Source organism: Marmota flaviventris, chromosome 16 (genome assembly GCF_047511675.1).
Source record: "Marmota flaviventris isolate mMarFla1 chromosome 16, mMarFla1.hap1, whole genome shotgun sequence".
Lineage (NCBI taxonomy): Eukaryota > Metazoa > Chordata > Mammalia > Rodentia > Sciuridae > Marmota > Marmota flaviventris.
This window is the reverse complement of record NC_092513.1, coordinates 37,188,609-37,212,792: the sequence shown is the minus strand read 5'-3', so window position 1 is coordinate 37,212,792 and position 24,184 is coordinate 37,188,609. Positions and strand designations below refer to the sequence as shown.

At 37.7% G+C, this 24,184-nt stretch overlaps 1 protein-coding gene across 8 annotated transcripts in view; it reads left to right on the top strand.

Annotated features, from left to right (window-relative positions):
* Positions 1 to 24,184, top strand: part of Dtna (dystrobrevin alpha) — a 355,871-nt gene that overhangs the window by 215,957 nt on the left and 115,730 nt on the right. For all 8 annotated transcript variants that reach the window (XM_071602817.1, XM_071602818.1, XM_071602815.1 and 5 more), the window contains 2 exons: positions 2,580 to 2,647; positions 12,679 to 12,759. In XM_071602817.1, coding sequence (XP_071458918.1) covers positions 2,581 to 2,647; positions 12,679 to 12,759 — 148 coding nt within the window. In that variant the 5' untranslated portion in view covers position 2,580. The remainder of the gene's footprint in view (positions 1 to 2,579; positions 2,648 to 12,678; positions 12,760 to 24,184) is intronic.

Sequence of the window (24,184 nt, the reverse complement as noted above, 5' to 3'; positions counted from 1 at the left end):
TCAGTACAGAAATCCTTGCAAATTATTAATCTATCAAATATATTAATCCACTGATTAGACTTCAGCTCTAATAATATAATCACTTCATCTCTGAACATTGCTGTAGTGTCTATCACATGGGCTTCTTGGGGGACACCTCATCTATAAACTATAAAAATCATTTTTACACTAATTCTTTTCCTCTCAGATAAGTCATTTTATACACAGTCCATTAACTTCTGAGAAGGCTTCTGCTTGCCGTTCTGTTAAATGCAGCTGCAGGAAATCAACCTCTCTCATCCTCACATCTTTCTTTCTACCTCTATGACTGCCTCCAGCTGCTTGTGTTTCAAATGCTTTTGTGCTCTTGTATCTCTTCCCCTATCATGTAAGCACCTTGAGGGCAGAAATTGTGACTTGATACCTGTGGTATGCCCAGAGGTTAGCACAGTTCTTGGAGTGCAGAAGGATGGAACAAACATGTGTGGAGTGAATGCTCAGTATCAAGAGAAAGGCATTGTACACCCTGTGAAGGTTCAGAGGAAAGGCACCAAATCCAGGCAGAAATTGAGCTGGGAAAGATTTCAGAGAAACTTGAGACCTGAAGGTAGTCCAGTCACAAAAAGAACATGCCTGAAGACCTAGATTTGAGAAAGAATAGCACACATCAAAAAACAGACAAAAATGGTGGTTCCATTTCAAGTTTTCTGAGGAATCTCCATACAACTTTCCATAATGGTTGCACCATTTTGCAGTCCTACCAGCAATATACAAGTGTACTTTTTTCCCCACCTCCTCACCAACATTTGTTGTTGCTTGTATTCTTGATGATTGCCATTCTGACTGGAGTGAGATGAAATCTTAGTGTAATTTTGATTTGCATTCCTCTAATTGCTAGAGATGTTGGACATTTTTTTGCATATTCATTGATCTATTGTATTTCTTCTTCTGTGAAGTGTCTGTTCAGTTCCTTAGCCCATTTATTGATTGGATTATTTGGGGGGATTTTGGTGCTATGTTTTTTGAGTTCTTTGTATATCCAAAGACATAAAATCAGCATACTATAGTGACACAGCCAATAAATGTTTATAGAAGCTCAACTCACAGTAGCTAAACTATGGAACCAACCTAGGTGTCTTTCAACAGATGAATAGATAAAGAAAATGTGGTATATATACATAATGTAATATTAATCACTCTTAAAGAAGAATGAAATGATGGCATTTTCCAGTAAATGGATGGAGCTGGAGAATATCATGCTAAGTGAAATAAGCCAATCCTCCTCCCTCCCCTCAAAAAAACAACAGCTAAATGTTTTCTCTTCTATGTGGATTCTAATTCACAATAAGTGGTGGTGAAAGGCCCCTAGGGAAGAGTAGAGTTACTTTGGGTTAAGCCGAGGGTAATGGAAGGAAGGGGGTATTGGAGTAGGAAGGATGGTAGAATGAAGTGGACATTGTTACCCTACGTGCATATATGTCTACATGACTGGTGTGATTCCACATCAGTTTCAACCAGAAGAATGAGAGGTTATACTCCATATATGTATGATATGTCAAAGTGCATTCTACTGTCACGTATAATTAAAACTAATTAGAACAAATACAAAAAAAAAAAAAAAAGCAAAAAGATGCATGCAGTTCTGCCTTATGTTAACCATGCCTGAGAATCAAAACAGAAGTCTTAGTGGTATACATATGTGTGCATATGGACATGCATGTATGAGAGAGAAAACTTGAGTCTTTAATAGTTAATAGTTTAATTAGGTATGATTATAAATCAAGTCCGCCAACCTATGATACCCTCTGTATTTAGCCCAAAACCTACTACACAACTAGACAGCACTTACATTAACTTTCCTTTTCCTCAAGCTAAATTTTAATTTGCTATATCTTTTCTTATTCTCTGTTTTAACTTTCATCATTTTAATAGTATTTTTAAATCATTCTACAGCAGAGAATGGTCTGGTTAAGGACTGTTGAACCCAACCACCTTATTTTAAATTATTATGAGCAGGAAAACTGTTGCACCTTGTGAACACCCAACTTGGAGATGAACATAAGAAAGTTTCCTGTTTCTAAGTTGAGGGTTTGCGTGTACTAGGGACAACTAGCAGAAGAAAGAGGTGGGATGTATGTTTGTCGCAGAGTCCAAAGGTCCTATGCCTTTCATCCACCAAGTCCATGAGACTCTCAGTCTCATCAGCTATTTAATGGAAGCCACCAAATCTGCTTAGTAGCCTTGATAGATATTCCCAGAATGGAAGGAGACACTATATTTTAAATCAATCTCCTAACAGATGGTCTATGGTTGTATTTAGTTATAGCATAAGGTCATTTGCTGTTGTAGTAATTTTTATGCTAGGAAATAAAATTTTTATACCTCCTTCAACAAAATACAAAAACATTACATATGAAAAAATACGTACAGCCATTTAGATTAGTGAAAGTAAAGCTGTACTTTGTAATTTTAAAATACTCTGCAATTTTAAAATAGTTTTTCTCTGTGGCACAAATGCAGCAAATGTGTTTACATACAAATGGCTGTTTGCCTTATTAATGTGAAGATAATGCATATTTTAACAATGTTTTTTATCATAGAATGATTGAAGATAGTGGGAAAAGAGGAAATACCATGGCAGAAAGAAGACAGCTGTTTGCAGAGATGAGTAAGTATGGAACTTTTAAGGAACTCCCTACAGTTTTCATTGAATATTCATGGAAAGGCTGGAAATAACTACTTAATCCTTATGGCATTTGTAATTTTCCTTAAAACTTAAGAAAAATGCATAAAGCATACATTTGGCCATTTTGCCTCTTACTAGGTAAGAGTTAGTGATTTGTTAAAATTTGTTACTGAACTCTCTCTAGATTTACATTTTGAAAAGCTTATGGACCTATGTATTTATATTCACACACATACCCAGAGACACTTGGTAAACACTGCTTAGTACAGACATTTATTCTGTCCACTAAACTTTGAAGTCTGTGTTCCTCTTCCTGCACTGTCACAGTGGCTGGTATAGTGTGGACACTAGATAAAATTGTGAAACGCATCCTTTAATGTCTTCCCTGCAAAATCATATCATATATTCATAGGAGAAAGAAGGGTTAGATACAAATACTGGATCAAACTAGAAGCTATCATTCAGATTTCGTGTGGAGAGGGGGATTCTGTCCTACACACTAGTTTTCTTAAAGTACAAAGAAAAACAAAACAAAACAAACTTAGAGGTGACCTGCTGTACAAGGAAAACCAAACCAAGATTGTATTTACAGCCTCGGGTGTTGAACCTATTAAATAAAGGCTATTGGTTTATGTAAATGCATAGTCATGGTATAATTGGTATTATCTCCTTTATAGAACATTTTTCTTATTCATAAAGAGCAACAACTTGACATTAGAGGGAAAACAGATGTCTCAAATTAAATATTACCAAAAAAACAACCCTGTGATTCTTTTATTGGTTTTTTGTTTTATTTTATTTCTCCCTCCTGCATAAAGAGTGAGAACAAGCAAATTGAGTTGTGAACAACCTCCTTTCCTGAGAAGATAGTAGGAAAAAATTAGGTTGCTATGGAACTTGGGAAGTGATTGGCAAGAATGAGGGTCAGAGTAGATAAAGGAAAGTCCTAGATAATAAGATTCAGATTTTCTTTTTATCATTTCTCAATAAATCTGAGGCACCAAGACATCATTAGAACTAACAAAGAGGAAAGAAAATTAAAGCTGACATAGGGAATCTCAATCATGCTCCTTGCTTTTTCCATTTTTAGAGATGAATATAAAGTCTGAGAGTTTCAGTCAAGACATTCCAATACAATTTTATCTAGTGCCTTGTGGTTTTATCTAGGCCTTGTTTGGTACCAGAATCTTTACTTATGATGTGGCCAGTCACCTGGAATAGGGATTTTTTTTTAAATAGATACAAACCCAACAGGTAAGAAGCCCAGTTACTCCCTCCCAAAATCTTAGACCAGAGGAATACATTTTAGTGATCTACCGTACTGCATGGTGACTACAGTTAATAATAATGTATTGCATATTTCAAAATTGCTAAAAGAACAGATTTTTAACATTTTTCCAAAAAAAAAAATATGTCAGTGAGGAGTTGGATATGTTAATTAGCTTAAAAAATCCTTCTACATTGCATATATAGATTGAAATATCACAATGTACCTGATATATGTGCATAACTATTATTTGTCAATTAAAAGTAAATGAATTTCTAGAAAGGAAAATATATTGTATACCTGGAAAGTTAAAATGCAAGAGGGAAAAAGTTAAAAAAATACATTTTAGGGGAAAAGCACACCTACTTGCCACTGCCCATATAAATAAAATCCAAAGGAGCATAAGCATCAAAATAGACCAGTAGGACATAGTGGAGAAATGTCCTGTCGGATACAGAAAAAATAAATAATATTTACTTTAAGAAGGTAATAAAATCTGGGGGAGATTTTTGAACTTATTTTGTAGCACTAAAGACTATATCAGCTGGCACACCATAAGAATTCTAGAAGTGTGCTTTACTGAAATGCTTTTGCAAATCCATATCTGAATTTAAATGCCCAGTTCCTTCTGCACCTTATGTAGTACAAGGCACAAATAGGAATGTTGCAAATGTCTAGTGACTTAAAATTGTTCAACTAAAGAAAGTTGGACAGAAGTTTTACAGTCACAAAAAAAAAGAACAACTCTAAATTTTTTTTCAAGGGAGAGAGACTTAGGAAAACCATGTGTTCATTTCCCAAATTTTAATTATCTTTTTGTAGAGAGTTCTCAGACTGTCAGGAGAGTTTATTAAATAGTTTATAAGTTCTCCTCATTAATGATTAGAATAGATAAACCGCCCAAGAAATATGCATCATTCCTCCCTGGGTGTACTAATGACTTAGTTGTCAGCCCAAGACAGCTGAACATGTCTGACCTTAATCATCCATTAGTTTGAACAACAAGTTTCGATCACCACAATGCACATCCTCAGTTGGTAGAAATCTACTGATAAAACAAATGACTGCTTTCAATGGAAAGGATTGACTTCAGATAGGTAGACTGTCTTAAAAAAGAGAACGATAATCTCATTAAGAATGTATTAAGTGGTTGAAAAAATATATGGGTGACCCCAGCTCTATCAGCAGGACACCAAAGAAAGAAAAGAAAACTACTGTTGGAAAAGACTGAGACTTAGAAAGTAACTTACCCCAGAAACCTGTCATGTCTAGACAGGGAGTACAAAAAAGGCTAGGTGCTTATAAAGTTTTATCTAGTAATGATTTTTTTTAAGACAGCAAAACAAAGTGCCAAAGATATTTTTTTTCACTTTTGAAATTATGAATGTGAAAGAAAAATTGCATCAGGCAGAGTTAGATAGGCACGGAGGACTTTATTCAAGATTGTGGCAATAGGAGAGAAAGATCAACCTCAACTGCCCTGGAGGAGAGTTTTTGAGCACCAGGGTGCCGAGTGGAAAATAACCAGAGGACTACAGGGAAGTTTGGTCAATGTGCTTAGGCCTACCATCCACATTTGCTAATTGGGCAGGAGAATAGTTAGGCTCTTCCCTCACTGCAGAGACAGGGAGATAGGACATGATCTCCTTGAATGACTACATGTCAAAGGGCTGACTCCCATGTCTTTGAGAAAGTCATCCCTGGGTTGTAAAGCTGGGAAGAAACGGAGATTGACATCTCACAGAAGCCCAGTAGAGATTTATAATGGGAAGCTTTCCAAAGCTAAAGGCTCTGAGCAAAGGGAGACCAGAGGTCTAGAGGCAGGAAGAAATCTGTCTAAAGTTAGGCAGGTGGCAGGGAATGTTAAGCCTGCCTTATAAAGACAGAACGACAATCCATAGGGAGAATAATTGATAAGAAGGTTTGTCAAATCTAGGAGATTGCAGAACATATGCATTAAACATTTACTCGGAGCTCATTACCACTAGCAGCAGAAGCAGGAAGAAACAGCAAAGAAATGCAATTAAGACAGCACAGACTCACAAGTAAGTGAGTCTACTTTTGAAGAAATCCTGGCCATCTACTTTGAAAGAAATCCTTGGCGAGTTGTACTAAAACAAAAACTCTGCTTGTTATAATGTCCTATTTATCAGCTTACTTAGGGTCTTGGATTACAACAGAAAAAAAATTCTAGTTAAATGTAAACATCATCTTCACCTTGACCTTTCAGCCAACAATTTAGTTGATCTGCTCAAACAGGTTTATCAGACTGGCCTTTAGCAGAATAACTTGTTTGTCTTCCGATGAAATTCTCCTGTGTTTTTCCACTCTCAATTTCTTGTGAACACACGCTCTCAGTGTCATTCACTATTGAAAACTCCTTTTTAGAGACACACCCTAGGCATGTATCTTCAGATCCATTCACCTTAGGTACTGAATCGCTGTTTGCTTGGAAGCCAGGGGGCCCAGGGTGGCTAGGTTTTAATGAGAGGGAAGCAATTGGAAATACCTTTGGAGGACCTAGAAGTCAGCCTCCTTGAGAAGAAGGCAAAGACACCACTGGCCTCCACCTGAAGGAGGGAACCCAAATCAAAAGAGGCAAACATGGGCCCTCAGGAAACAATGCTGAATTGTTTAAGGGCAGGCGGGCCTCTTCAGAATGATGGCAGTCAGCAAGCGCACAGTTGGTAAGGAAGCTGGGACATGCTCTGTCATACACACTATGAGTTTTAGGAACACCAATTTCAAAAATCCAGAAAAATGACATGAATGATCCCATCACCATAGGTCGTGTTGAACACTGTGACCATTTTCACTTGAGTTTGCATTTCTCATGCTTCTTATTCTCTTTAAGATGTTAACACCATAGATCACCATTCTGTCTTCTGTCACCACCACTCTGTTGTTATATTTTCTCTCTTTGTACCCAATAGACCTGAAGTCAGTTTTGTTCTTGGCCAGTTCTCTCTACCCATGATTTCTCTGCCACCCAAGCCATCATATTGATTGCCCTAACTCTCAAGTGTCCTTTAAAACCACCTCTTGTAATCCCATGAAGCAGTTTATCCAGAGCAGTCAGCATGAAGACTCAACATCTCTTCCAGCCTTGCCTTCTTGCTGTTCTGCTGACAAAGCAGCTTGAGGTGAGCTCATCATTGACTCCAGTAATAGTTCCCACCACAAAAAAAGCCAATGTCCCTGCCAAGGCTGCTGCTGTCCAGTTCACATAGGCTCTGAACAACTATAAAATAGCTGGGCACTCTTCAGAAGTGGGAACAAGTTTCAGTTCCCAACTTCGTGCCTCCTGATGTCATCTAGAATGTATACTTGTGCACAAAGTCTTCTCTTGGAAAAATATCCCCAATCTTGGCCCCATCAAGACTCACTGCCCACTGGATACCTCCACCGCCATATCCCGTGAACAGCTCAAGCCCTGTATACCTGAAACTGAGCTCTTCATCTTCCCCTGTCTACAAACCTGTTCCTTCCTGTTTATACCTGAGCTCAGTGAGGGGCAGGTCATCCCTCTGAGTTGCCTAAGGTTAAAATCCAAGTGTCATCCTTGATCTATCAACTCCTTCATCTCCCCTCCCAATCGCCCTCTCCTCTCTCTCTCTCTCTCTCTCTCTCTCTGTCTCTCTCTCTCTCTCTCTCACACACACACACACACACACACACACACACACAAGCAGATGCGCACACGCACATGCACACACATGCCTCCGTTCAGTGAGTCATCAAGTATGGCAGAGTTCAGATGGAGAGTTTGTAGGCTTCATTTTCATTCTGTAAATTTCTGTTGAGCAAATTTTTAAAATGAATGAGATATTTAAAAATTGAACTGACTATATAGAAGATTGTATAACGAACTATCAAAACAGAAGGCAAAACATACATAAATTGTGTGGAAACGTTTGGAGTGTCATGAAGCTAAAGTCAAAAATTAGGTAAAGTGCTTGGTTGTTGGGTGGGTGAGCTGGTTTCATAAATGGATGGGAAAAAAGCAAGAGGAAGGAAATAAGGAAGTGAGAGAGGCAGGAACAGAGGTAAGGAAGGAAGAGAGAGAGAAACATGAGAAGATGGATGAGGAGTAATTTACAGCTGGTCACTGAACAGACATAATTTCTTACCTCTCTTTCCTCATCTTTATCACTTTTTTCAACCATGACATGAGGAGGTGAGGTTTGAGGAGCTGATGTGAGAACATCAAGATTCCTTAAATAAATGAACTTTAAATTTTCTATTATGAAAATTTTCAAATATATTCTGCTATAGAAAGTAGTATTCATCTCTGCCCTTAATTATTTATCCCAAGCCCTCACTGTGTACTAGTATGGAACAAATATAAGAAATAATTTAAATGAATTGAATCTCTAGGTTTTAAAAAAAAATTATATCCAAGTGACATTATGAGAAAAATAATTATGATCCATTATCTTGCAGACATTGCAAAAAGTTTAAAAAAACTGACAGAAAAATGCTATACTCATTTTTTATTCAAAAGGAAGAACATAGTTTCTTTTTTTAAAGGATATTTTTCTAGTTTTTTGTTTTATTTTAATTTTTTTGTTGTTGTTGATAGACGTTTATTACATTTATTTATATGTGGTGCTGAAAATCGAATCCAGTGCCTCACACATGCCAGGCAAGTACACTACCACTGAGCCATAGCCACAGTCCCAGAACACAGATTCTTTAGACTCTATAGTATGAATCTGATGTAGCTTTCATGATAAAATGGATTTTTCATTTCATGGACAAAAGGTAGTAGTGATCCTAAACACTTTAACATGCTAAAAACAAAGATTCCTCTAATGTCTCCATTTCCTTATTCATTTACTTAAATGCTATCTTTTTAATGAGAGAATTAAGCCAAATAATTTCCCCTCTTAATAAGGTCACCAGACTGGTAGATGAGGAAAACACCATCAAATAAAAATTAACCTTAATTTCAACAAGGTATTGACAAAGCCTCTTAGGTTGTTTATGCGTTGGACAAGTGATGCCTGGGTCACCATATAATTATGTAGATCGACAGGTGGTGTGGTGTCTGTGTCCAGAGGATTAATTAATAAGTCAGCCAAGCGGGAGGAAGGCAGCCTTCTACAGTATGCTGACCTTGCTCAGGTCCTTGGTTTTAATCAATGACTTGGATGAGGACACAGAAGATATGCAAGTAATTCCAAGGTAGACTTTGGGTTTATAGAAAGACCATACATGGAGAAGTGAATTAAGTTCAGGATTTATTGAGGTAAAGAAAAAAAATTATTTTAAGCAAGGTGAATAAACAGAGCAAAAGTCCATGAAGCATATCTCAGTTTTCTTTGGGTCCCAAAATCCAACATGGATCCTCTGGTGCCATTTGCATTGTTGGTGTGAGGTCGTATGCTGCTGTATCTGAAGAGCTCAATTTTGTTGCTCACCATGTCACTTCAGGACTTACATCATCAGGTGGTAAGAACATACACAGATGGGAAACATTTATAGACATCTAGGCCCCTTCTTGATCCTGGAACAAAACCCACTATGTGTTAAGTAAACATAGTGATAGAGCAGGAGGGAGCAGTCAGCACACCTCAGTCCCTCAGCATCATCTCTGTGTCTCTTTACCACATCCTATGGAGATACATCTTTACCACATTGCCCCAGGACCTCTATCAGAGGTACCAGGGTTACTGTTCTCCAGAGATAAAGTCTTGATGGAACTAAGAACCTTTACTACGATCTGCCTCAGTCTTTGTATACTATCTGCGGCTTGAATCATTATTCTTAAGGAACTTACACAAGCAGTCTATGCCCCCTACTATTTTCTTTAAAAGATGGTGTATAGATATTGAGCCTCTCCTGATTACTGAGCCAAACTCAGCATCAATAAAAGTCCATCCCCATGCAGTGGGAAAGGCAGATTGAGTGCTCAGGCATTTGTGACAGTCTCTCTGTCTCTGGTTATCTGGCATCTTAGGGAGCCACAGGAGCCTATCTGATTTACAGAAGACAAGAAACTGGGGAGGATCTTTGATATGCCAGTGACAAAAACAAAATTTTAAAAGATATCAGAAAGGTTAGAAGCATGAGCTAAAAATTAAAATAAACTAACCAAATAAATACAGCCCTTATCCTTAATCCAGGAGTAGAAAATAAGCACATATGATTCTTTAAAAGCAGCTTTTGAATTAACTGCAAGCTTAATAAGAACCTAAAAAATAAACCATCTGCATATATATGTATATATACATACATATATATACATATACATATATTATTACATTCATAAATATCCTTATGAAAGGTGGCATTAACTGCTTTCTATACATTCTATATGAGGAGGCATTATCTCTGGCATTTGAGTTACTTTGTGTTTCTCATTTTAGGAAGATATTAACCAGCCATGAACAGGGTGATTGGAATACTTAAGGGCTTTAAAACCATGCCTGATGATAATGAGAATAATAATAACAACTTCTGTGCCTGTTGCAAAGCAGACTCAATGATAGACATCATATTGTTTTTAACATTAAAAAAATGAAGGAAAAGTTACCTCCCCAGCTAAACTTTAAAGTTTATGGTGACAGGGCTTTTGTCCATAATTTTCAGATGACAACTAAGATGGTAATAATAATAATGATAGTTGCCACGTAGTATTTGAGAAATGAATTATTGAGTGGCAGGGGAGAAAAGAGTATGTGGCTCTGGATAGGAAACTACATCAAGTGGGTTGAAGTCACAAAGAGGCATATTAAAGCTCAAATGTTTTTAAAAAAATCTGTTATTGTACAGAAAGCCCTCTAAGCCGGTCCATTTCTGTTAGCTGCTGACTGACTACCTGGTGCAGAGGTCAAAACTGGATATTTATTACCACCTGCTCAAGTTCATATTGTTATCCTCATTTTATGCCTGAGGAAATTGAATTGCCAAGTAAAAATTTGCTGAAGTTCACACAGCTAGGAGGTGACAGAATTAAGGATTACTGGCTTAAAAATCTATTTATTTTTACAAAATTATAATCTTTCCTATCATTAGAAATAATTGATGGCTGTTGGCTAGACGTCCATCTCCTGAGAACATGTTTCAGAGAATTTCTGGATTGAGTCAGGGTAGCTCCCACCTCTTGTATCTATAAGTGTTCAGTACCGATGGGCCTGTTTGTCAAGAAATATACTTTCATAAGAATGAATGTTTAATGATGTTCCTCAAAAAACCACAAAGTAATAGGACTATTGACAATATTTTTAAGTGAATCTAAAGAGATCAGTTTGAATTGAGGGAAGGCTGAATGCTGTCAGTGAAGGACTCTCACTAATTCATCCTGAGTTTCACTGAGAAAGCACTTCATTGGCCTCCTAATATAATTGCATCCATGGCAGTTCATTGGCTTGGTACACTATTACATTTTGAAACATTCACGTGGCACATTTTACCGATGTACCACTGGTGAAGAGAAAGTTCAATACAAAATATAGCTACATGCCTTATATCTATTACAAAACATGAATATGGGTGGAAGAGAGCCCAAAACTTAAAAGCAAAGAAAAGCAGGCACATTTATTGACAGTCGAATATGTTCTAAATAGAGTCTAGAGATTAACCCACTCAAATCTGGGCAGAGGAAACACTAGGAGCTCAGTTTGCTGTGATGTGGCTTGTGGAGAGACTGGCCCAAACCTAGCAGAGATTCTGTGGCTTGGGGAGATGTACTCTTGGGCAGGTAAGATGGAAAGAGCCTGCACAAGGTCATGGATTCTCAGCAGAGCTTTCAGACCTGATATTCTGATCACGGGGAGCCATGCTGTATTCTTTTTTTTTTTTTTTTGACTCAGGGTTGAACTCAGAGGCACTTTACTACTGAGCTACACCCCCAATTCTTTTTATTTGTTTGTTTGTTTATTGAGACAGGGTATGGCTAATTTGCTTAGGGCCCCACTAAGTTGCTGAGGTTGGCCTGGAACTTGCAATCCTCTTGCCTCAAACTCCTAGAGTCACTGGGATGATAGATGTGGTACCTACCAGGCTGGATTCTTGAGTTAAAGTGTGGAATAAGAAAGTCATTCAACAATATAGGGAGCATGTTCCCTCTGCCAGGAAGGAACTGGAAGCTATAGTGTAAGAAAGAATACAAGTTTTTTTTTTTTTTTTAGAAAGGAGTCTCCTCCTCTAATATTATAATAGATATTCGTAATAATAGTGAACACTTAGGCCAATCGTGAACACTGTGCCAAGCAGTGTTCTAAGTACTTTAGGCATATGTTCATTCATCTTTACAACAATCCTGTGAAATAAGTACTGTTAGTTTCATTATCCCCAACTTTCAGGTGAGAAAACAGAGGCTTCTAAAAGCAACTGGCTGAAGGATCCACAGAGAAGGTGCTCACATTCAGTCACCTAGTAGCAATGTTTTCAATAGCAGTGCATTTATTTTATGATAGTGTCTGATATCATCTAGCTATTTAAGTCACAGCTTGAGCAGATTGTTCTTGGAAATGATAGACACAACAGGGAAGAGGTTGTGTTCCCTGGTTCATGCACTTGGTTGACAATCTAGGTTCCAATGTTGAATGGAATGCAGGGGCTCCTTTTCCCCTTGAACCTGAGGACTGCGAGACAGACCTTTTCAAGTCTTAAAATAATATTTGTATTCTAACAAAATTAATAAGTGTATGATTATATCTGCAGTTACTTTATTTATAAACATGATAATTCCTTTCCACACAAGTGGCATACCATATGTGTACTCTTTCTCCCCCACTAGGGGCTCAAGATCTGGATCGCATCCGACTCTCCACCTACAGAACAGCATGCAAGCTTAGATTTGTTCAGAAGAAATGCAATTGTAAGTATGCCAGTTGTTTGGGCTAATTACCTTTATGAATCCTATAGTTTACATGTATTACTAAGTTTATTGAAACCAGATTTTCTTGCACGTATTGATAAAAAATGTTTACACAACAATAAAAGGATTATAATGATACACAAATGGTACAAAGACTGTTCCTAAGTAATTCTGAGGTCTGAATTACTTTTACCTACTAAAGTATTGAAATTCATGAGCGTCTGGAAATATGGATCATCCCAACTTTGAACTGGTTTAAGTCTGGCAAAAGTTTTTCGTCTTTTCTCTACCCTTGGTATTCTAAATGCAATGTCATCAAAATGGTTTTCATGAACTTTGTAAAACATCAAACATTATTAAATCCTCCTGATATGTGTATTTCCTTTGTAAGTATTGGAACATGTTTACAAGCTCCTGGAAAACATCAAAGCTTAGTTCTGATGCTGTAAGATCAGCCCTTTGTATTGGAGTATTAACTACATTTACTGACATCAGACAACAGTGACAGAAGGGAAGTTGCTTAAAGAAACCAGGGAACTCGCTTCAACTTGTTCCCGAATTTTAAAATATAGGAAATGAGTCAGATCACTGACCACAATGAGCAGTTTACATTCCCTGCTGGGTCAACGCTTCTGTCCCATCACCATATCCATTTTCTCTTGGAAAAAAAATATTGCTTCCTATTCCATGTGTATAAATTTATTATTCTTATTTTTAAAAAAAAAAGAAAGAAAGAAAAACTGGCTCTGCTTTTAAAAACTGATAATGGTCTCTTTTTCTAATTAATATTGGACAAATTCTACACAGTGAAAGCCATAATGTTCTCCTGAGCACATACAGACAGTTCTTGAATAACTGGCATGGGAATGGGACTCTTGGCATATGCAAAGACCAGCCACCTGCAGATTTCTACCCTGCCAGAATCTCCAGCAGGTATTTCCCAGGGCCAGGTTTCCAAGCATACAGCTGATGGTGACAGGAGGGTGGGCAGTGTGCATCTGTTCTTTAAGGTGCCCAGCTATAGCCTGTTCTCCAGCCCCACTAGCTGAGCATGGGGTTTGGGATAGAAGAAGAAAAAAAAAAAAAAACAATGGTAGAACATCAATATGTGTTTTTGATTCCTCTCAGGATACTAAGCCAATCCCACAGCAGTAGTGAGAAAAGGGCTACAGCAGATGGGGAAAAAAAAAGGGCTGTATTTGTAGTCCTGGGCATCGATGAGTCAATAAAAACCCTTTCCAGGGTTAGGGGACAAGGAAAATGTTCCCAGAGAAGAAAAGCTGCCCTTCCCCCTGACACGGAACACTCTTGTTAGAACCAGAGGAAGAATCTCGACATTCTCAGGAATGAAAAATTACAGGATTCTCCCAAGTTCTGGCCATTTAGTAGCATGACAGTGGCCCTCCAAACTGGGGAGGCAGGAAGAGCACGGGGAAGGGGGTTTTGTTCCCCTTTTAAAGCTTAGCCCAACAGAGCCTTCCTTAGGCTTCTTTCTTTGGAAAAAGCCTACAAAATGGTAAGGAGGAAGAAGAAAAGAAGTGAGAGAGAGGGAAGAAGAGAGAAAGAGGAACAGAGGGGTGGGGGGGGCGTGGAGAGGAGGGGACAGAAGGGAAGGAAAGAGACTCACAGGGAGCTGCAGCCCTCCTGCCAACAGTGCAAACTGCACACACACTGTCATCCTTTGTCAGGTGACCTAGCAACCCTCACGCACTGCTCCATGGCTCCTGCTCCCTGAGAAAGGTCTCTTCTCATTCTTGGACATCTCTTCTTCTTCTCATTATTTTCTGACCTTGTCTTTATCCTACATCTAGAATTGTGTCTCTGTCACACTGATCTTCTTGGAAAGCAGTGGTAAAGAAGAGAGGATGATGGTGCATAGTGGGTGAAAAGTGACCCACCTGTCCATTTGTTCATGTCTTGGCTTAGTAGGCATGTATGAGCTCCTACTATGTGTCTAGCACTGTGTTAGGAACCAGAGAAAGGGCTATGGTGAATAGGATGTCATCCCTGACTTCCTGTTGCTCCAAGTCTAACTGGATGGATACACTTTTTGTTTGTTTGGTTTTTGTTCTTTTCCCAGTGCTGGGGATTGAACCCAGGGGCGCTCTGCCACTGAGCTGCATCCCTTTTCATTTTTAATTTTGAGAGAGGGTGTCACTAAGTTGCCCAGGCTGGCCTTGAATTTTCAACCCTCCTGCCTTAGCGTCCTGAGTTGGGATGACAGGCACATGCCACCACACCTGGCTGGGTAGACGGACTTTTAAACAAATTTATAAGCCCATGTAGAAGTATCACAATTGAAATACGTACATGGTGTTTGGGCACCCTGGTAAGGAGTGCCCCGACGTGAGAGATGGAGGCTGCTGGGAGGACTTTCCTAAGGGAAATCTAGGCTGGATCTTAAAGAATGAGCAGATATTAAGCCGGGGAGTGGGGGAGTCTTATTTGCTTTACAATGTACCTTATAAACTCCATTCATTTTAGGAAAAGATACTAGACAAAGTTGAGGCTCAGGCATAAAAAACAAGCATAATTTGATTGCTCTGCTAAAATTAAGCTTCTTTCTAAAATTGCTTCTACCTTCTTCAGAAGTGTTTAATACAAGTATTACATGTGTTTGCTGAGTTTTCCTTCCTGACAATAAACATATCAGTTGTGATATTCATAGTTCCTTACAGAATAATAATACAATTAGTCTTGGCTCATCTTACTCAAAGTTGGAAACTTCCTTCTAGACAGATAATCAGAAGCAGTGATTTATTTTTCTTTTCTTTATTTATTTACTTTGACAACATTAGTCAACATTGAATTTACTCTCCTGGATTAGAGGAAGATAATTTTAGTCTGTTGTCAGACCTAACTCAAAACAATTATGGCACCACATAATAGAGTTTTACTTTGCATCAAAATAAATTAGATAAAAATTTTAGGTAGTGTGTGTGTGTGTGTGTGTGTGTGTGTGTATATATATATATATATATATATATATATATATATATATATATATATATATAACTGCATTTGTGACCAAATGCAGTTGATTTGCTGCTTTGTGAGTGCAAAGCTGATAAGCACAACCAGGAGATGAAAGAGGGAAGAGAGGGTCATGCCTTGCAGCAAGTCTGGAGCGCACTGGGGATCATCCAAAAGCAGTGTCTCTCTCTTAGCCAACAAAGCATGGGGCTTTTATTAGGGAAACTCATACATATTCATGCAGGACAGACTCTCATCACATGTAGAGGCAGGACTTTCCTGAGCATCCTCCGTACAATGTCATGCTTCTTCATACATTACATGTTCCAAAAATAATGGGTGGAACACCTCTGGGAACAGAATTTAGTATTATAATAATCAAAGTTGACTCTAGCTCACCTAAAAGGGACGAAGCAGGTGACTTAGTAATTTGGGCTGGCTCCTTATAAATTTCTCTGGTAGGCCTTTTCTGAAACAACAACAAAACATTTAAAATTTAAAGGCACACTTACCATCATTTCAAGTGGCCACAGCTTTTTTGTTTTTTGCAAGCATGGGTGATTGTCCCTAAAAGCTCCTTCTAGGGGCTAACAGATTGCTTTATCAAAAACTGTCTTAGTCATTTTGAGCTGCTATAACAAAAATATCATCAACTGGATATTTATAAACAACAGAAATGCATCACAATTCTGCCAACATCAAGGCACTACCCAATTTGGTGCCTGCTGAGGGCTCACTTTCTGATGATGGCACCTTCTTGCTGTGTCCTCACAGGATGGGGGCAGTTCCGCTCTTTGGGGTTTCTTCCATAGGGCTCTAATCCCAAACATGAGGGATCCACTGTAACCTAACCAAGCTCCCTAAAGTCCCTACCTCCTGCCACAATAGGGATTAGATTTCAACGCGAAGTTAGAGTGGGGAGGGCACAAACATTCAGACCATATTAGAAACTCCTTATCATATTTTTTTTCACAGAAATCAATGGATTTTTTTAAGTCCAAGAAACTTTTTAATTCTTTTTTTTATAATTTTTATTGTTGGCTGTTCAAAACATTACATAGTTCTTGATATATCATATTTCACATTTTGATTCAAGTGGGTTATGAACTCCCATTTTTACCCCATATACAGATTGCAGAATCACATCGGGTTACACATCCACTGATTTACATATTGCCATACTAGTGTCTGTTGTATTCTGAAAAGCAGCAGAAATCAATGGATTTTAACAGTTTATTTTTAGGTGCAGACCTTGGGCAAAATTTATTTTGTATATTAACAAAATTAAGTTTAAAACCTACACAATGGAAGAAAAAACATAAAAACTAACATTGTAAAGTCACCATCACCAAAAAATAAATATTGTCTGGATACAGCATAAAGTGGATAAGTTTTTAGAAGATTTCTTTTTTTTTTTCTTGTCTAAATTCAAAGGTCATTTTCTCTGATGCAATTCTTAATGGATACTGAGATTTACGGTTTCCCTCCAAACAAGAGGCCAGAGAACTGTGACCTGTGGAGTAAATGCAGCCCAGCACCTCTTTCTGTATATCCCATGAATTAAGAATTGATTTTAGAGACAGATATTTGCTACTGATTTGATGAAAGGGAACACTAACATCTAATCCCAATTAAGCAAGATAAAATGTCTCCCCGAGAAAGAATTTCACCCTTCTCATTAGTAGGCCAACAATGTTTAAAATTTGTCCTCGATTATTATATATTTAATTTCATCCATAAAAATGTGTGGAAGTTCTTTTTCTCCTACATGTATAGCTATATAGTATCTTTGGTTATGTCTCTGTGTCCATCAAAAAAGTTCACCAACCCTATAGAAGAATTGCAAGAACACCTTGTCTTTTTCAGGCAAAAGACTTTCCATTCCTTCCAGATTTTTCCATAGGAAAGGTTTTCCAAATCACTACTTCTCCTAATCATTTTTCTTTTATGTCCTGTTATGCCCTCCCTCCACATGACATAAATAGCAAACTCCCTTCTATAATAAAAGAATTAATGCCTCTGAAAATTAGGGGGCACAAAGCTGGCTGTTTTGTATTTTATAAGAGGACAGGATAGAGAATACAAAAAACAAATAGTTCAAATAATCCATTCTAATTCACAACATTATCTAGAGCTTCCAGATTATTTTGTTCACTTTCCACAAAAAATAAATACCCATAAATGGTTTATACGCATGTGTAAAATGGCAACATCTTGGCCTTTATTTTAAACAAATAACTGCTTCCTACAAGAACTTTATTTCTTTGGTCAGCATTGACATGCTTAATGATCCAGGTATCCTGCAATGTCAGCAGACCTTTTTTCAGAAATTACTTTGGAGTCAATGAAACGTAGCTTCAAAAGGCAACATCAAAAGGAAACAAGAAAAATAAATCAGAACGATCTAATCTCTCCTGTTCAATAGTGAAAAGAGAACTAGAGCGGCAAGGGGATGCTCCTTCCCTCACCCCCCTGCTCACATTATAGTCCTATCCATATCATCAGTCATATCAATTAAAATTTTCTCTAAAGGGACAAGGGCGAACAGTCTATACCTGCAGGTGGGCTTTCAAAGTGCCTCAATATATCTTTTCTTTAGTAAATCAAACACTTATTAAAAATGTGCTTCATCCTGAAGTAATTTAAGTTAGAATCTGAGCTTTTGTCTATGTTAATGTCTTTAAACTTCATTCAGGACTATTTCCGAATCCAAGGATGCAGTTACCTGCTTTTCTAAATATTTCTCTATCACTGCAAAATTAATCTGAGTGTCAGATATCTAGTAGGTCCTGAATAAATATTCTTCTGTGAATGAATGGATGAATATACTTATGTAGTTCTATTCTTCACCAGCCAGGTGAGTAGTCTGATGCAGTAGAACCCTGGGGATATGTTTTTAGTAGCAAATACTAATATCCCATTAATTTTTCTTCAACCTAGTATGCCAGTATATTCTTCCTCCTGGCTTCATGATTAAATAGGTGGATTTGAGGCTGCCTGTATCCGTTTTTTATTGTTGCATAGCCAATTATCACAGATTTAGCATCTTAAAACAGCCAGTGTAATATTTATTATCTCAGAGCTTCTGTGGGTCAGAAATCTAATGTAGCGTGGCTGGATTCTGGGCTCAGCATCACTAGGCTTAAATCAAAGAGCTGGCTGGGTCTGTGGTTCTCATGTGGGCTCAGTGCTTCTAAGTGCACTGGCTGTTGGCAAAAATCATTTTCTTTGCTGGCTGTCAACTGAGGAATACATTCAGTTCTTAGAGCTTCTTAATGCCATGTGGCCTCCTTTGGGCCATTCAGAAGGTTAATATTTGCTTCTTCTTCCAGACAAGTTAGGTGTGTTTTGCCGATTTCTCCTTCTGTGACCAGCAGGTGAAATTGTTTTGCTATTAAAATAGTGCATTTATGTCAGCCCTACCCAGATAATCACCATATTCTAAAATCAATGAGGGGGACCAGTATTTGTGTTTAATTGAATAGCTGGGAGAAGGTATGTAGAACCTTGGGGTCAGGAATTGAAGAAGCCCATCTTAGGATACATCCATCAGACCACTTGACAACATAGGTTTTCTATTCTTGCAGATCATGATATGTGGAGACTTTTGAGTGTAAAAACAGAGCTGAAAGAAAAAAAAACTAACTAGAGTTAGGGGGAAAAGGATCTTCACAGTGAAGGACATAATGGCAGAAACCTTAAGAGTTAGGGACAGGCAGATGACTAGTCCTTGGAGCACAATTATCTCTGTATTGTTGCAAATTTTTGGATCTACAATTTTCATTCCTGATGGTAAATCATTCTAGACACTTGTTTAGACTAAAGAAAAGTGCATTGCACTAGAATTCTGTGTTCCGGAATTTCCCTGTGGGGAGGTTAGTGGCGGCAGCAAAGCATAAACAAACCCATTAATGATACCCGTGGAATATGACAGTGGAAAAACTGCTCCTCTTTGGGCTCCCTGAACCTGCGGCAAAATTCTTCCTCTCTATCAGAGCAAACCTCTGGTAGAGTGAAGTCATCATTTAGAATCCTGGTGATTGTAATATAAATTTAACTGAAGCTGCTTCTTCCCTTCAGTTGTGTTTATTTTTAAGATCTTGAAGATGCAGTAGTTTTAGTTTTACAGAATGTTGGAAGCTTTGTCTGCTCAAGCTGGTGCCACAGCACAACGTGTGGACTAAGCCAACACCTACAGTCTTACTACGAGGGATCTGGATATAATAGACTAATGCTTCTTTCCCTTTCTTCTGCTTCTGCATCATGCCTATACGTTGTGTCGACTGAACACTTTTCCTTCCACAAGTTAGGAAAGAGCATCATCTTTAAATGTCTTGGTCAGTTGGGAAAGAGAGGTGCATGCAGAGGAATGCCTGCCAAGCTTCCCTGAGCCTATCTAACAAGTGTCAAGGCTTCAGTGATCTTTCTCTTGTGGTCTGCCAAGCCCTGTTCCTGGGAGCTTGCACACCTGGCCCAGAGCCAGTCAGCAGAGTGATGAAGGAACCCTTAGAGGATGTTCTCTCACAGCCTGGCTTCCAGGATCTTGGGACTGTGGGGCACACTAAGAGAAAACAAAAGACTCTCAGGGGAGAGTGGCCTCTCCAACCAAATCCACCCATCATTCTACTTGAAAGCCATTCCTGATGTCACCTTGAATCACTTTTCACTGAGTTCTCGTTAACATTCTTTGTTTGTTTTAGCAATCATTATTTACTTACTCACTCAACAAATAGGGACAGTCACTGACTGCACGCCAAACCCTATGAGGCAGTGGTGAGAGAGTGAGTGGAGCATTCTCCTATACAAACTTTTAATAAGTGCATGTTTATTTTAGTTCGATTCTCAGCAATCCTGAAATTTGCATTTCTAATATATTATTCTCACCTGTTGAAAATTAGAGAAAAAGAGAGTTTGAAGATGATGATAGAACAGTGGAAGATTGGTTCAAACGATCCTTAAAAAGAGCACTTGCTCCCTCTGTTAATGATACAGAGACCCATCACGTTGCCCAAATGATAGATCTGGTAATCATCTTCTCCCACCTCAAGTTGAATCAATCATAAAGTCTCATCAGTTATACATTTTACATACCTCTGAAGTTCCTCTACATCTTTCTGTGCTGATGTTAAATACCTGGCCAAAAACACCTTTACCTCAATTACAGTCTAAGCAAGTGCTCTGCCACGGAGCTATATTCCCAGCTGATGTTGACTACGGTCTGAAATAACCCCAAGATTTCCTACCTCCTGGGCAATCCTGTGCAAAATCAACCAGGACTGTGAATTTAATAAAGTTTGTTATATTTCACAGTTGATCATCAAATAGAGAGATTATATGGGTGGGCTTGAGCTCATCATATGAACTCTTTAATAGCAGAGAATTTTCTCAGGCTGTCAGCAGAAGAGAAAGCCAGAGGTTTGAAAGACCAGCTGGCTTGAAGATACAGGGAGCCACATGCTCAATCTCTAGACATTGGAAGATGCACAGCTGACAGCCAGCAAGGAAATGAGGACTTCAGTCCTACAACCACAAGGACCTGAATTCTACTAACAAAAAAGAAAAGGAATTTGGAAGCAAATTTTCCCAGAGCCAAAAAAAATGAGAACTCAGTTCATCCCTCTTGCTCTATGGCTTGTCTTTCTTCTGTCTAAAGTACTTATTACATTCTAATATACTATATGCTATATAATTTACTTAGTTGTTATATTTATTATGTCTTCTCTAATTTAAATATAGGGTAAGGGAAAGATCAGTGTGTGTCGGTCGGTATACTTGTGTATCTGTAGTACCTGACACTTAAGTGTTCAATAGATACTTACTAAGCAAATGAATGGACCTTTTGAGACCATTTGGGAAGAAGCTTTTGAACAAGTTGGTGATATCAAAGACAGTATATGGTTCAGTATCTATTAATTTAAATGAGTAAAATACCACGGCCAGCCTACTTAGTGTGTTGTCACTAGTGTTATGTTGCAGAAATGAAAAATATTTGTTAGTATCTTCTAGATTTACCCAGGTGCCCTCATTTTCTGGATACCTTTTTTGTTTAATGTATTCATCCCTCCTCATCTTAGAAAAATCTTAAGTTTCGTAACTTTGACTTTTCTCACCATGAATGCTTTCAAAAACTTATACTTCATTCCCATGGTTGTGAGGAAACGGCAGTAGCTCTAAGAAGCCTACCTATTAAATCTATGACTGGAAGTTCATGTGGAGAAACCCCCTTCAGAGTAAGCCCCATGGATTTGTAAGTTTCACAGGGTGGAAGGTTCTAGAGGCAGACTGAAATTTTCTTTTCCTGAGTTGTTGAAGGCACTTCAGCATTTCAGTGAAACTTGAGGGAATCATTCTAAACCATGAAACATATTTACCCTTACAAAAGATGGGGAAGGATGAATACATTAAACTCTAAAAAATGCAAATATCCAGAAAACAAACTACTTCACTACCTAAAAAGCAATAGCTAATATATCCAGGCAAAATAACTTTCCAAAAAATGTATAATTCATTATGTGAAGCATAATGTATAGTGGCACTGACTCCACTTCACGGTTATTTTAACATAATCTTCTATTTTTCCATCTAAAGTTGTTCAATGCTTTTCAAAAATTTGCTTCAAAACATATAACATAAAATTTGCTGTTTAAACCAATTTAAGGGTACTATTTAGTTTCATTAAATACTTTTACAATTTTATCCAAACATCACCATCATCAATTTCCACAACTTTTCATCATACCAAACAAAAACTCTGTACCTGTCAGTCTTTTAAAATCCTGGAAATGTGGTCCTATCAGATTTTCTTTCCAGCGATGGCCACTACACAGACTCAGTTCTGTGATATGGAAAAGGGTGTTTGAAAACCAAGAACATGACTAAATGATACTGGTGATCCTTTAAAAAAAAAAAATTCTTAACCATCAGTGACTTAGGTTGTAAAATAAAAGCTTTTCCATTGGGAAAACATTTTTTTGAAATCATTCAACAAATTAACCCTCCATATGCCAGTGTTCTGTATACATTCTGTATACAGAATAATGAACGAAACAAGACAACAAAACCTAACCCTCATGAAGCTTTCATTCTTGCAAATAACACAACAATTTAGGTAGGAGTGAGCGCTCTGAGGAAAATAATCCAGGACAGTGAGACTTGTGTCTTAATGGCTGCTTATATTCTCCACACACAGCATATATTAAATCCATGTTTACCTGCAGATGTGTTCATAAAGTAAGTAATGACTTTTTAAAGACTTCTTGCTGAGCTTCTGAGCACCCTGAGAAACATGGGACTGATTCAGACTCAAAGCTTTTCTCCCTAGGAGCTTATAGTTAATCATAAGAAACCCAATATACATATGGTATACTGTTTCCATTCTAGAAACAGCTATTTAATAACTTACCTAGCTTTTATTTGGCCTAAACTCACCCTTTATTTAATTTTTTTTGTACTTTTTTTTCAATTATTTGTATTGTCAGGCCCTTTCCAAAATCTCTGCTTGGCATGATCTGTATGATTTACTTGACCATCTTCCAAATATTAAACAATAGCAAATAAGCTGAAAGTCTGAAATAAGCCAATGAAAGTGTGTCCCTTTCTTTGCTGTTTAAAGTCCCCCTTTTCAACAGTGCATCTATAGGAACATTTAGAGGCCTGTCAATCATAGTGCTGATTCTTGAAATTATCAAGTGCATTTAAAAGAAAAATTTAACTGAAACAGCACAAAAAAGAAAAATGCAGCATGAGATCATCTCATTAATTTAGGTTATCCTAGATAGTTGTATTCCTTAGTGTACAAATTTAGTAATAGGATGAGCTCAAGTTCAGAATGTAATGAATGTGCTCTCTTTATAGTAGATCTGGATTTTATGAATATCAAACAGTAGATGCACTCTAAAACTTTGCTGTATGTTTTTTTAATAAACTAATACTAACCTATTAGTTCCCTGAGCCATCTGTCATTTTTCTGAAGGAAAGAAAAGTTATTCAATTGTGGTGGCTAAAAAAAAAAATCATGTATATCTAATACATATTGTAATACCCTTCATGGTATTGGGCTAGGAATTCTGTGTTATCTCCTTATACATCATTATAAAGTTAGTTCTATTTATTCCAGATGAGGAGAGCATTGCACAAGAGTAGCTTTCCTTGGATGAACACCAGATAAAATCATATAAGAGCTCAACTTCTAACTTCCAAAATCAGCCAGGTGTCACAGTATACAGAATTGCTATCCTATAATACCTGTCAAAACTTGACATAATAAAAATAAAAAACCACTGGTACAATGAAGCAAGCTTTGTAGACTACTATGCCTGTTGCTGCTACTACTAATAACAACACCAGCCAAATGCTTGCCCCACTTCCCAAAAAATGTTCTGTGTGCTAGGAAGCTGTGCTGTCAATATTATCTGAATTGGTGAATGAAATGCATTTTCTACTATCTAGCCCA